Source organism: Carcharodon carcharias, chromosome 14 (assembly GCF_017639515.1).
Source record: "Carcharodon carcharias isolate sCarCar2 chromosome 14, sCarCar2.pri, whole genome shotgun sequence".
Taxonomy (NCBI): Eukaryota; Metazoa; Chordata; class Chondrichthyes; order Lamniformes; family Lamnidae; genus Carcharodon; species Carcharodon carcharias.
In genome coordinates this window covers 71,163,903-71,178,004 of record NC_054480.1, presented here as the reverse complement: position 1 = coordinate 71,178,004, position 14,102 = coordinate 71,163,903, and the positions used below count along the sequence as shown (strand labels likewise).

Here is a 14,102-nt window from a genome sequence, read left to right as displayed (position 1 = left end):
TGGCAGTAAAGGTGAAGCAATCCTGAGCTGCTTGAATTAAAAGGGAGGATGATTGATACTGCAAGTCCACAATAAAACCCAAACTTGTAGATCAGCCAAATTCGGCATACATGTAAGAAATTGTTTTTTTTATGTGGGATATTGGTCACTGAATGAAGCTTCTTTTTGAATCTAGGTGGCTGCGGACCATTTCTGTAATTCTCTTCCTAAATAAACAGGATTTGCTGGCAGAGAAGGTGTTGGCAGGAAAATCTAAAATCGAGGACTACTTTCCTGAGTTTGCTCGTTACACTACACCTGATGATGGTGAGCACTTTTACTTTAAAAGATGTTTCTTGTGTCGATTCCAGTCCCTTGTCCAGGAGTAATGTGCAGACTTATGATTTTCCACACATGGGATTCATTTCCAGCAGCACTAAATAGAAGCCAGGAACTTCCCTACATGAAGAATGCAGGCCTAGTTACCTATGCTCTGACTCACGGTTGGTACTGTATTAGTGGCAAGGCATGGAAAAGAATAAGATTACTTCCAGTTCGTCCCTTCTTCCTGCTCCCCAAAGAGAAATAAAACAAGATGTGGATTTAAAAAATTTTTTTTGTCTCACCCTTCTCTTCACCCTCCCCTTTTTATTATAGTGTTGTTAACAAGCTGATTTAAGTTACTGAACCACATGGACATAAAACAATTTTGATTAATACTAATTTCAGTGAGATATGCTTAATATTCATTGTACTTTTTCTGACCATCAGAAATTTCAACTGAAAATCATTTTGTTCTGAATTCAAAGAGAATAATGTTCCTTTCAACCAGAGCTGCCATTTTGTGGAGACTAAGATTTTTTTCCGGTAAAAGCTATGGATCGGCAAGGGATCTGATATACGTTTGTTTAAAATAAGTACAGAGAGTAGGCAGCAGTGGGGATAAGAATGCAAACTCTCACCTCACCAGGAAGTTTGCAAACTTAAGCCATGTGTTTTTCTAAACATCACTGTTTAGAATGAATAGTTCCTAAGGAAGGTTGGGTGACTTACTTTGAACCTATCCTGTGACATGATTCTAATATGCTACTACACCAGTAGGTGACAGTGTTGCACCATGTATACTTATTTAAGTTTTATTTCTTACGTGAGAGAAACATGCTCAATGTAAATACCCACGCTGTTTCCAGTATATTAGCAGCCCGGTTCAGACATATTGGGGTAATTTTGATTTTGAGCAATAGTCTGTAATGGGTACTATTGAATTAGCTGCCTATTATGCATCTCCTGGTTATATATTTCCCCTAATTTTGATTTCCACTAATGTGCAGCTGACTTGAAACTGACTTCTGTATTCATCATCTTAACTCATTTCTTAAGTTTCTAAACCTTGTGCCAAATCGCACCAAGTGTGTGCATTATCTATGTTTCCTCTGTTACTGTAGCCCTCTTTGCTAACTATCCAAAGATGTTCTTAAATATAACTGAACTGCTTGGAATAGTTACCAATCCTACATGCTTAGTGATTTTAGATGGCCAATTACAAACAGCCCCATAATATACTGAATGGAATAACTTGCCCCATTGACCAGTTCTAAACATGTGTTTCTATAAGCACATCCCTACCCAAGGAAATTAGTAAAATTCAGTCAAATACATCTTCACTAAAGAAGTAAGCTCACTGAAGTAGGCTATATCTCTGCTTGTCCTGAGGTGTATAAATCAGCCATCCTATTTTCATTCTGTGGAAACAGCTAACTGATCCAAATTTCTAACCCTCCACCTTCTGCAACATTGGAAGAATCTAATAAATAATACATTATAGACTAAAAATATTTCACTTTTGTCACACTGCTATTCAGTCTCCCACGGTGTTGCCAGACCCAAGTGAAATTGGGATAAAAACAAAAAAACTGCGGATGCTGGAAATCCAAAACAAAAACAGAATTACCTGGAAAAACTCAGCAGGTCTGGCAACATCGGCGGAGAAGAAAAGAGTTGACGTTTCGAGTCCTCATGACCCTTCGACAGAACCTTTCTGTCGAAGGGTCATGAGGACTCGAAACGTCAACTCTTTTCTTCTCCGCCGATGCTGCCAGACCTGCTGAGTTTTTCCAGGTAATTCTGTTTTTGTCCAAGTGAAATTGGGTTTGGAGGCTGGGGGATAATTGAAGTCAATGTTCAGTCCCCTATTTAGAAATCATGCATGTGTCCTTATTTTTATACTTGAGTTTTATTATGTATTGTACTTAAAAGTTGTTTGGAGCAAAAGAATTTCTCCTGTACAAGCTGAACAATGTAATACTAAGGTGCTGTAATACAACCAGTAGCAAGGAGGTTAATTATATTGGCCCATAACTTCTGAGCTCCCCAGTGTCAGATTTGGGGGTACCCCAAAAATGCACTGGGGAATCCCTCTGGGAAGTTCCCAGGTAAGGGTTTGCACGGCATTTGCCCAGAAGTGCTCACTTCCTCTGGACAATTGCGCTGTGCTGGGAACCATCTGAAAATTCGCTAACTTCAGATAGTTCCACTGGGATTGTACCAATAGTTAATCAGAAAAAGTTAGAAGAATTAAAACCTATTCTAACTTCTGAATAACTAGTGTAAAGACTCAGACCAACCCTAGGGGACTCCCTCTGACCTCCGACACACACCTCAACTACCCCCCCCCCTCCCAAACGCCCCTGACCTCTGACACCCCTCCCACCTCCCAGCCTCCGACCGCCCCCTCCACTTCCCTTGACCTCTGATATCCCCCAAACCTCCCCCCCCCGCACTCGCACAACCTCTGACAGCCCCCTGACCTCCAGCACCCATCCTCCCTGACCTCCGACACCTCCCAGCTCCGATACTCCCCAACCCCCCCGAATTGCAACACCTCTCCCACACCTCCTCAACCTCCGACACCCCTCTCACCCCACCCAGCTCCGACACTCCCCAACCCCACCCCAGCCTCCAACACCCCTCCCACTGCGCCGACCTCCCACCATCCCCGCCACTCCCCCTCCGACACCACACCGACCTCCGACTGTCCCCTCCACCCCTCCAACTGTCCCCTCCACCTCCATGACTTCCGACTGACCCACCCATCCCCCTGGACCTCCATCCGACCCCATCCGGACACCCCCTACAAATCCTATGCACTTAGCTTAGACGCTTATCTTCTCCCTGTCCTGGCCAATTTCCCTATCCCTTTTAAACTTTCCAGGGCCTCCTTGAATATGCTGGAGCAGCACTTGAGGCCTGCAAGGAGTCTTTCGATGCAGGCCCCAAGCAGCTCTGGCAAACGGAAGCAACAATGTAACTTTCAATACCAGGTGAGTAGGTATTTATATCTTCTCATTTCTGCAGGCCAGCACTTTCTGACACTAGTTGGAGGTTACGGCCCCTTGTGACAGCTGGCAGCTTTTATTTTTGTGGATCACATGCAGCAGAGCTTTTATGGCCCATCTAGCCTTCAAAAGCAACTTGCATTTATACAAGCCTTGGTTTGGAGTAGTGGTGGAAGAACAGGGAGAGTGGTACACTTAGATTGTGGGTCATTTCAACATCGCTCTTCTGGAACACCACCCAAAATTTAAAAATAGCTTTAGCAGTCTGCTCTGCTTCATTGGAAATCAGGTTCTGAAAAGCTAAGCTGCCATTAAGCATGTAATTACTGATACTGTGTAGGTAAATGTTGCAAAGTTTTGATACAGGTAGAATAGCCTACCTTAGTAACATCTGGGGTGATTAAAACTGGAATTATCAAAATCTGTTGCCTGTGTGAGTCATGCAGATTTGTCGACCACATCGGGGTTACCTCCAAATTCCAGAAATACCAAACAAAAACAGAATTACCTGGAAAAACTCAGCAGGTCTGGCAGCATCGGCGGAGAAGAAAAGAGTTGACGTTTCGAGTCCTCATGACCCCTCGACAGAACTAGGCGAATCCCAGGAAGGGGTGAAATAATAAGCTGGTTTAAGGTGGTGGGGGGGTGGGGTTGGGTGGGGGGAGAGAAGTGTAGGGGGGTGGTGTGGTTGTAGGCAAAAGCAGTGATAGAAGCAGATATCAAAAGATGTCACAGACAGCAGAACAAAAGAACACATAGGTGTCGAAGTTGTTGTTATTATCTAAACGAATGTGCTAATTAAGAATGGATGGTAGGGCACTCAAGGTATAGCTCTAGTGGGGGTGGGGGGAGCATAAAAGATTTAAAAATATTTTAAAATAATGGAAATAGGTGGGAAAAAGAAAAATCTATATAATTTACTGAAAAAAAAACAAAAGGAAGGGGGATACTGAAATACTGTGTGTTTTGTAGTGATATTTAACTTCTCACTTCAAAAAGAAATAATACAACCAGGTTTAGTTGGTACAGAAGTCTAAATTCTTTTTATTAGCATATTTTCTTTTTACCTTATTTATAACAGCATCACCAGAGCCTGATGAAGATCCAAGAGTCACAAGGGCCAAGTACTTCATCAGAGATGAGTTCCTGGTAAGTATACCTGCAGTTTTGTTTTTGAGCCCTGGAATTGTTTTTTATTCATGCAGGGAGTGCACATGTCACTGGCAAGGTCATCATTTATTGCCATCCCTAATTGCAGCAAGAATTTATATAGCAGCTTTAATGTAATAAAACATCCCAAAATGCTTAACAGGAATATTGTAAAGCAAAATTAGATACCGAGCCTCATAAGATGATGATAGGGTAGGTGACCAAAAGCTTTGTCAAAGAAGTAGGTTTTAAAGTTGCTCTTAAAGGAAGAAACAGAGAGTTAGATGGGTTTAGGGTGGGAATTCCAGAGCTTAGGGTCTAGACAGCTGAAGGCACAGGCACCAGTGGCAGATCATTTAAAATCAGGAATGCTCAAGAGGCCAGAATTAGGTGAACGCAGATAATTTCCCTTGAAAAGCTGGATGTTAGCCTTCGCCTTGAAGTGCTGCAGTCCATATGGTGCAGTTATATCACTGTGCTATTGCGGAAGGAATTCCAGAATTTTAGTTCAGCAACAGTGAAGGAATGCCAATATATTTCCAAGCCAAGGTGGTGTGTGACTTGGGGATCATGCAGTGGTGGTGTTCCCATGCACTGGTAGTGTTCCCATGCATCTGCTGCCCTTGTTCTAGTTTTTAGAGGTTGCGAGTTTGGAAGATGTTGTCAGTGGAGCCTTGGCAAGTTTCTGCTTTATATCTTGTAAACCTTACGTAAACCTTACCCTGTGTGCTAGTAATGGAGAGAGTGAATGTTTAGGGTGGTGGATGGGATGCCAATCAAATGTGCAATGTAATTTTTATAATTATGATCAAATTTAAGGTTTGTGTCCTCATGATTAAAGCCCTTAATGAGTACCGTTCTCTTTACATTTGTAACCTACTCCAGCCCTACAACTACCCTATCTTTCCCCACTTTCCATTCTTCTGAATCCGCCCTCTCATATATCTCCATTCCATCATTGGGCACCATGCTTTGCAATTACTTTCCTAAATCTCGCCGCCACCTCCATTTAAGATCCTGTTTAAAATATGCTTCAATCAAGATTTTAATCACCCCTCCTAACATCATCATCTTTGTTTTGGCATCCTTAATTTGTTGATATCTCTGTCAAGTGCATTTGGAACAATTTTCTGTGTTAAAGGTAAATGCGAGTTGTTACCTATATAAAAACACAATGGAATGGTAACTAACACTATCTTAAAGGTTTGAAATAAATATGAGGTTACCCTGTGTTGTTCCTTCCACACAGAACAGCAAGGCTGATCCCTGGAGTTGAAAGAATGGGCAATGAGAAACAGCTTGATGAGCTAGGATTCTTCATCTACAGATGGGTGCACAATGCTTGCTGGTAGTGGAGGGAGTGAATGTTTAGGTAGATGGATGGGGTGCATCTTGCATGGGTTTGCAAGATAGTTAGATGCAAAAAGTAAACCTGAAACATTTTAAAGGCTAAGGTCAGAGCAACAGAACATTCGTAGTTGGGAATGAGGGGGAATCTCTAGTTGGAGGAGATTGCAAGGCCATAGAGGGATTTATAGATGAAGACGAGTGCTCTGAATTAAATGCATCAAGACAGAAATCAGTGAGAAAAGGGTAATGGGTGAACAAATTATAGTGTGAGAGATGGAATGTTTACTGTTTTGTGTAAGTTGGAGTCAAAAGATGAGAAAACAAGGAGAGCATTAGGCCTGGAGACCACAAAGGCATGAATAAAGAATTCATTGCTGGATAGGTTGATGGAGAAGCAGGCAATGATTTAGAGGTGGAAGTAAATGCCCTTGGTAACTATATGCACAAGTCATGCTCAAAATGACAGTTTTACTTGTTTAAGTTCCACAATGAACAGATCGTCATCAAAGCGGGAGATGAAACTCTGGAACCCCATCTGTTGAAATGTTTGGCACCTTTGCCACAACCATTCTGCTTGAGGAGTGCTTCCCTAGCCCTTACTGATTGATTTTAGCCTTTCTACACACATCTCAAATAAAGTCTTGGATTGTTTGTTCACCAGCAGCTGACACAGATGATGATAGCTCAACATTCTGCTGCCGTTTGAGATCACTTCCGCTGTATAAATATTACAATGCAAACATTAAAACAGTTCCAACGATCCATTTCAATTGCCCTTTGCAGTTGAAGGCAAACTAAAAAATTTTATAAAAAGCTTTCTTCTGAGTAAGTATGAGACACTGCTGAAATATTTCAGGACAATTTCTAAACTTTCCTTAAAATGGCAGCTCCTACTACACGTGTGGTTGGTCAGGTGCCTACTCATTAAAAGGACTTTTCAGACGATGCTCAGCCCCAAGGTTCGGAAAACTAGAAAAGAACAACCAAAAAGCCCAAAAGGTGGATGTTTTCTATCTACTGAGAGTATTTTAATATGCAATCCTTAATTTCCATTGTAAGTGGATGAATAGAAAAATACATAAAGAAATTAATAGGCATTGGACTATGTGAGGTGTCCTATGGGCAGAGCTTCCCACAAATATTGATGCACTTCTGGATACCCCATTTCATACCTTCTAAAACAAAATAAATGCACTGCCAAAAGCGAAACAGTACTAAGTTTACAGAAAATACATTTAACACAAAAATAAAACAAAACAAAAAATGTTATTGTCCATGTTGTACTCATACCTCATTATTGACCTGGAGCAAAAGAAATTTCAAAATCCACTGTTGGAGCCCAGTTTAAAAATGAATGGCTTAAAGGGATCTGTGGGATTGTACTAGTGAAGAGCACAGCAATATGTATGTATAGTGAAATATTTACCTACAGCACAAAGATGTTTACCAAGAAAATCAAAGAGTGGTTTTTTTATACCACTGGTGTTTGTAGAAAATTGTCTTTGCAAAAATATCTTGTTGCAGCTTATCTGAGCTGTCCTAAACTTGTATACATTGTCTTACAGAGAATCAGCACAGCAAGCGGTGATGGAAGGCACTACTGCTACCCTCATTTCACGTGTGCAGTGGATACCGAGAATATCCGCAGGGTGTTTAATGACTGTCGGGACATTATTCAACGTATGCACCTTCGTCAGTATGAGTTATTGTGATGGAGAGCACTTATCTTTGTGTTTTGGACTCTTTATTCCTCATTTAACTTGCCCACACAGGGTGGAAGAGAACTGGTGCGGTCTCTCTCCGAATGCACCCCTCCACTTTTCTCCCTGCTGGACAACAGCAGAACTTCTTGCTTGCCTCTGTCCCCTGGACAGTGTGAGATGGCATCACCTAAATGGCCATTTCTGTGTGGGTTTCCCTACTACTTTAACAAAATCGAAAAACAAAAAAACGCCCTGAACAAGGAGTACTTGAAGGATTTAAAAAAAGACTCAAACAAAAACCCACACACAATTGGGAAAAACCTGTTCCAGGGTAATCGCTGTTGTGGGCTCATAATATCGATCCTGTATCCATTCACAGCAACAGAAAATGCGAAGGTGCCAAGTCCACGCTGAAGACTAGACCTCCTCTGTGATGTTATCCAGGCCTGACAAGGCGTGGAATGGAGATGCTGAATTCCTGCAGATCTGAACAGTGCAAAAAAGAGAGAAATCTGATAAAGCCCCACTGCTTTTTAGAGGGGAGTTTTTAAAAAAAAAATAAAGTCTGGCAGTCTTTGGACCTAGAGCGCGATGAACTGCTTTTGGCCTGTGATTGTAGAAAGAATTAACCACACACTGTTTTAGTTCTCCACAGATGAACCTTTCAGCTTTGTTCATTAACTGGACTTTGGTCCAATTATTTCTGTTTCCTATCTCTTCTGGTTTCCCCTCTTCCCTTCCCCTTCATTCCTCTTCTTTTCCCTCCATTTTTGTTTATTTTACTTATGGATTATTATTCTTGTACAGACTGTAAAATGTATTATTTTGTACAACTTTATTGAAAATAACTTGTAGAAGATCTTTGTGCCTTGATTATGGCTGTACCTGTAAAATGAGCTAAGATGTAAGTATGTTTGATTGCGCTGTACAGCTTTGTCAGCCCTATCTGCAGCACTAGCTCAAGGTAGGGAATTTATCTGTAGTTTAGTTTTTTTTTCTGGTTTATAAAGAAGGAAAAATGCTGTTTAGTATAAAAAAAAGTACAAAATTGTGCAAATTAACCACTTAAGAAGTGAGGTCTTTAACAAGTGACCAGACATTGCAGCATCATTTGCTTTTTTTAATTTTAGCTTTAACTCATTTCAGTCTATCCAAATGCAAACATGGCTTGTTTCTACATAAACCAAATTTTGCTACAAATTATAAATGTTAGTCTTTGGTCATTCGTAGTCCTTTAAAAAAAAATAGTTTTTTTTTAATGTAGGCATTGTGTGAATATGGTGATCATCAGTAGATCTGGCTCCTCTGGTCCAACCAACAGCAGGTGTACTATGTTGGTATAGTTAATACAAAGCAAGGTGTAACCCCTTGTATTTGGCCTCAGAATTCCAGTTGCAAATGACATTTTTATTTCTCTTTTAATAAAGAGATACCTTAGAAAATTTTGTTTATATATTAACTATACAGTAGCATCAAGTGAAGACGTGTGGATTTTTTCTTAAACTTGAATAATTTATGCAAATTATATGCTCAGAACAAGTTGTGGTACAGTACAAAAAGCAAAAATCACTGTAGCAATAAGAAAGCATGTAATTTTAGTAACTACTACACTGCTTTATATTTTATACCTAGGTGTTTTATGTCTCTGTGAGTATGTTACTTTTTCATGTGTCTTAAGATTACCTGTACAATTTGTACAAAGTCTAAAATTACAGTTGTAATAACAGATCTAGTACAGTGTTAGCCTATATTACTCACCTCCCCCTCCCAACCTGTCTTCTCTCCACTTCCCCCCCCCCCCCCCAACCCCCCAGCTCCCCCAGTTTATTTCAGCACGCGATTAGTACTATGCACTACTAAATCTGTTACACGTCGCAGAAGGTATATAAAGCACGGTTGTGATTCTGTTTCAGTGAAGATATGGACATGTCTGATGAAACAATGTTAAGTAAATGGGAACCACTGAAAAAAAGAGTAGGTGATTTAACATTTGGGTGAAGTACAGAGCTACACAATTTAGAAGTTTTAAATTTGCAACTTTTCTGATGACTAATACATTCCAAATCAAGTCACAGCCTTGGCATCATCCCAAAATGCTTTTCAGCCAATGAAGTACCTTTGAAATGTAGCTACTATTGTAATGTAGAAAACAAGGTGACTGATTTGCACACAGCAAGATCCCACAAATGTGATTTTTTCTCTTTCTGTTTCATGTTAGTTGAGGTATAAAAACTGGCTAGGACACTGGGGAGAACTCCCCTGCTCTTCTTAGAAATAGTGCTAATGGATCTTTTACATCTGTCTGAGAGGGCTGAAGAGCCTCAGCTTTGTCTCAACAGAAAACACATTAACAGTTTAGCACTCCTTCAATACTCTATTTCAGTGCTGATTTTGTACTCAAGTCTTTGTAATGGTGCTTGACCTCATAGAGGCGAGAGTGCTGCCACTGAGGAATTTATAAAATTCAAGAACATGACTACTTGCCCAAGCAACAAATGACCACTGAAAAAATGTATTTACAAAGGCCATATATGGCCAAGATATCCACCAAGTACCTTTGTATCCTGCTGTTGCATAGAATGGGCACAGAGGGTGACCAATTGATCATACAATTGCTTATGAATTTTTCCTTTGCTTCTAGCCATCAGTACATACCATAGGCTTGCCTACAAATCAATACACCAAAGAATGAAATCATCTAAAAGCTGTATTGGAGTTGAACTTTGACACACCAAACACTTTTTTTTCTCTATTGCCAATTTGCTATAATATACTGCCCTCACTAAATGTCCTCTTGATGCAAATGTTCTCTAGTTTTCTTCCCAGTCCTCCTCCCTGCAGGCATGAACAGTTGCTTGATATGGTTTCACAGGCACACCACAAAGTGAGGGTCATCCATCTGATCTATTATGTAAGTAGGAGGGCCAAACACACATACCCTTATCTCATGTTCCCACAGAAGGACTCTACTATAGATGTTTACTGCAGGGGAATCTCTTGTTATTTTTGAAATTAGCTAATTTCCCTCCCTAACTGCCAACCAGGAGTAGTAAAGCTAATTGCAGCAAGCTAACTGTTGCCTGTTGAGACCAACTAACTTGGCACTAATCAAGAATGAAACCTAGTACTTATTTGTCTCTATGGTTCAGCACCATTTGGGTGGTATGTTCATTTAAAACCAAAGGGTAGCAAAAGCAATCTCCCAAGTGTTTAAGAAAGCAGAATTTTCTTTGGATACAAGCCAGCTGTGATTTTTTTAAAATGGAAGTTTATCTTCTGTTAGAAGACTTGGTGAAATAAGGCTCTTTATATTGCTGAAAAAGAGACATGAAGCCTTTCATCTTGCCCTCATCAGGACACTGCGCAAGAATACCAATGTAAGGGGAAAACAATAGTTTTATATTGTATGAGAAGAGAGTGCTGGTTGGTTGGCAAGTGGACTCTGGTAGAGGTATTGACATGGAGAATGCACCAATTGATGGTGACTGACAGTTAATTGTGAAGCATTGTTTGAAATTTAAACCAGGCAGCTTGACTCTTGATTGGTCAAGACATTGCCCTGAGGAATGAGTCAGCAAATGACTGTCACTCACTTTGGCTGAAACAGGTGCAATGTGTGTACATGAAAAGAACAGGGCCCTGTTTATTAATATATTTAGTTTCCAGTATATGCAAATGCGCTACACTACAAGCCCAACTGATGATCTTAAATTGGTTGTCAGGGTAATTATTAGCACACTGAGGATTATTTAACAAATGTTGTCCAATCACGGAATCACATATAATGTTGGACACTTTTGAATTTTGCAAGCACAGGCTGACTGGGTACAGTCTGTACCTTGCCCATTGCAAACAACAGCTGGGACATGCTGTTTGATATGATCTGCCAGTCTTTGGGACATTCAGCCTACATACCTAGCATCACACTGGCACATATCACTCTGTTCCATATACCACATACTCATTTGTGTGTGATAAGCAGAATGATTTTTTGACTTGATGGCAGCATTCTTGTTAGTGGCGAATGCCACCTGTGTTGCTACTGCATAGTAGCAGCCATGTTGCTCAAATTTTGAGATACCTTGCCCTTCCAGGGTAATCTGAGGTAGCCTAGGCACTTTTCAGAGTCAAAATGACAGCCTTAGGCCCTTTCATGAGTTTGAGAGATATACAGCGTGAAGTGATCTGATCAGGGTAGCATGTTGAGGCCCTGTTCTTTGCAGACAAAAAGAACAAAAAGAAATTACGCCTGTTTCAATTAAACAAAATAACTGAGAGCCATCTGCTGACTCATTTCTTAATGCAATGCCTTGACCAATCAGGGTCAAACTGCCTGGTTTAAATATCAAACAATGCTTGGCAGTTAACTGTCAGTCACTATCAATTGGTGCATTCTCCATGGCAACATGTCAGAGTCCAATTGCCAACCAAGCGGCACACACTTCTCATACAGTATAAATTATTGTTTTCCCCTTATATTGGTGTTCTTGCGAAGTGTCCTGATTAGTGCACCAAGCCTGACAGGGTGTGGGATGGAGATGCTGAATTCCTGCAGATCAAGAGTGCATGTCTCTTTTTTTCAGCAATACTCGAGTTCTGTACTACCAAAAGATTCTTTATGTCCAAGGCACATAAATCATGTCTCCTTTATGGAAGCTTGTGATGTTTGATCTCTGATGAGCTTTCCAGATTCAGAGCAGAAAGAAGGGAAGCAATGATCTTTTGGGTAAATGGCTAATTCTGTACTAGTCTCATTCTGTAGGTCCTCTGTAGAATCTCTAGATGTGGTTTGATCAGGAATCATTACAGAACAGGCTTTAGTTCGAAATCAAAGAAATTCTAGAAGAACTCAGCATGTCTGGCAGCACCTGTGGAGAGAGAAACAGTTAACATTTCAATTCTGGTTGACTCTTCAGAACTCTTTTAATTCTGCTTCTTTCTACACAGATGCTGTCAGACCTGCTGAATGTTTCCAGCATTTTCTCTCTCTCTCAGATTTCCAGCATCTGCAGCATTTTGCTTTCATTTGAGGTTCAGTTAGATCAGTGCTAGTATGGTCTAGGGAGGATTATGAGGAAGATTCAGCCCAGAGTCATCCTGAACCAAAGGTGCTCTGTGAAAGAGCTAAGTAGGCTCCTTTGACAGCTTAGTGAATACATTTGTCATTTGATTAAGGCGCTGGTTTGATCCCTTGTCTGTGATCCTTCCTGACTCAGATGGGAATTAAGTACATTTCTCAGTTCAGAGTGGGAATGGGAAGAATAAACTAAGGTTTCTATACTTGATAAATGTGAGGTAATATATTCTGTTAGGAAGAATAGGGAGGCTGCTTATTACTTGGAAGTTGCAAGTCTAAATGGGGTGGAGGAACAATAGGATCTCGAACTACCAATACATCAAATCACCAAAAGTTGTGTCACAGGTTGGCAAGGCCATTAAATAAGCAAATAAGTACTAGGCCTTATTTTTAGAGGGATAGAATTGAAAAATTAGGAAGTTGTACTAAACCTGTCTTGAATCCTGGTTAGAGCACACTTAAGTTCTGGCCAATATATTATTAAAGGGATCTGGAGGCATTGGAGAGAGTGCAGAGAAGGTTTACGAGAATGATACCATAAATGTATGGGTATACCTATCAGGAAAGGATTGACTGGCTGAGTCTCCTGTGAAAAAAAGTTGACAGGTGATCTAATAGATCTGTTTAAAATTATGAATGGTTTTGATCTAGTGAATACAGAATGTTTCCTTTTGTGGGAAAGAGCATAACAAGAGGCCATCAATGTAAGATAGTCACCAAGAATAGAGAATTCGGAATAACCTCCTTCGCCCAAAGAGTGGTGGGATTGCGGAATTCAATACCACAGGAGGCGGTTGTAGCGAATAGTATATATGCATTTAAGGGGAAACTAGATAAGCATATGAGGGAGAAGGGAATAGATGGTTACAATGGTAGATTTAGATTAGGAAAAGTGGGAGGAGGCTTGAGTGGACACTGGCATGGGCAGGTTGGCCTGAATGGCCTGTTTCTGTGCCATATCTATGTAATGATCACAACCCAATGGCCTACAAACTGGAAAGTGTCACGTGAGGATAATATAGTGTTTGACCTCATGTCTCAATAGCTGAGTATTCCTTTAGACACTGTCTAGAATTGCATGTGAAGAATGTTTGTTGGAGAGTCAGCATCATCCATTGAACTGCATGCTGGCATAATTCGTTGCCTTTTAAAAGCCATTAAAGGAGAGAATTGGATGGTCAATAAAATTGAAATCCTGTACATTTGGAGTAAATTGTGGTGTTTGTTGTATAATCTAGCTCCCCAATCAATGTCTAGATGTCAAGTGCTCCATAGCCTGATGGTTGTAGTGGTGGTAATAGTGATGGTGTCATCTCCACTAAAGTCATCAAAATCTACTTGCCTGGATCAGAGATAGCAACCCATTGTTGGGCTTATGTTTTCAGGGCTGAAACTTGGTATCCAGTGTCATCAAGGCCAGTATCTGATTCAGGCTTGAAGAAGCAACTTTGCTGGAATATGCCAAATAAATTCTTCTTGTGATTTTGGCTATTTTGCCACATATAGTGT

General features: G+C 40.5%; 1 protein-coding gene across 4 annotated transcripts in view; it reads left to right on the top strand.

Annotated features, from left to right (window-relative positions):
* gnas (GNAS complex locus) overlaps positions 1 to 9,242 on the top strand; it is a 360,976-nt gene extending 351,734 nt beyond the window's left edge. For all 4 annotated transcript variants that reach the window (XM_041205309.1, XM_041205310.1, XM_041205311.1 and 1 more), the window contains 3 exons: positions 176 to 306; positions 4,396 to 4,463; positions 7,379 to 9,242. In XM_041205309.1, the coding sequence (XP_041061243.1) occupies positions 176 to 306; positions 4,396 to 4,463; positions 7,379 to 7,525 (346 nt within the window). In that variant the 3' untranslated portion in view covers positions 7,526 to 9,242. The remainder of the gene's footprint in view (positions 1 to 175; positions 307 to 4,395; positions 4,464 to 7,378) is intronic.
* Positions 9,243 to 14,102: the final 4,860 nt, after the last annotated feature.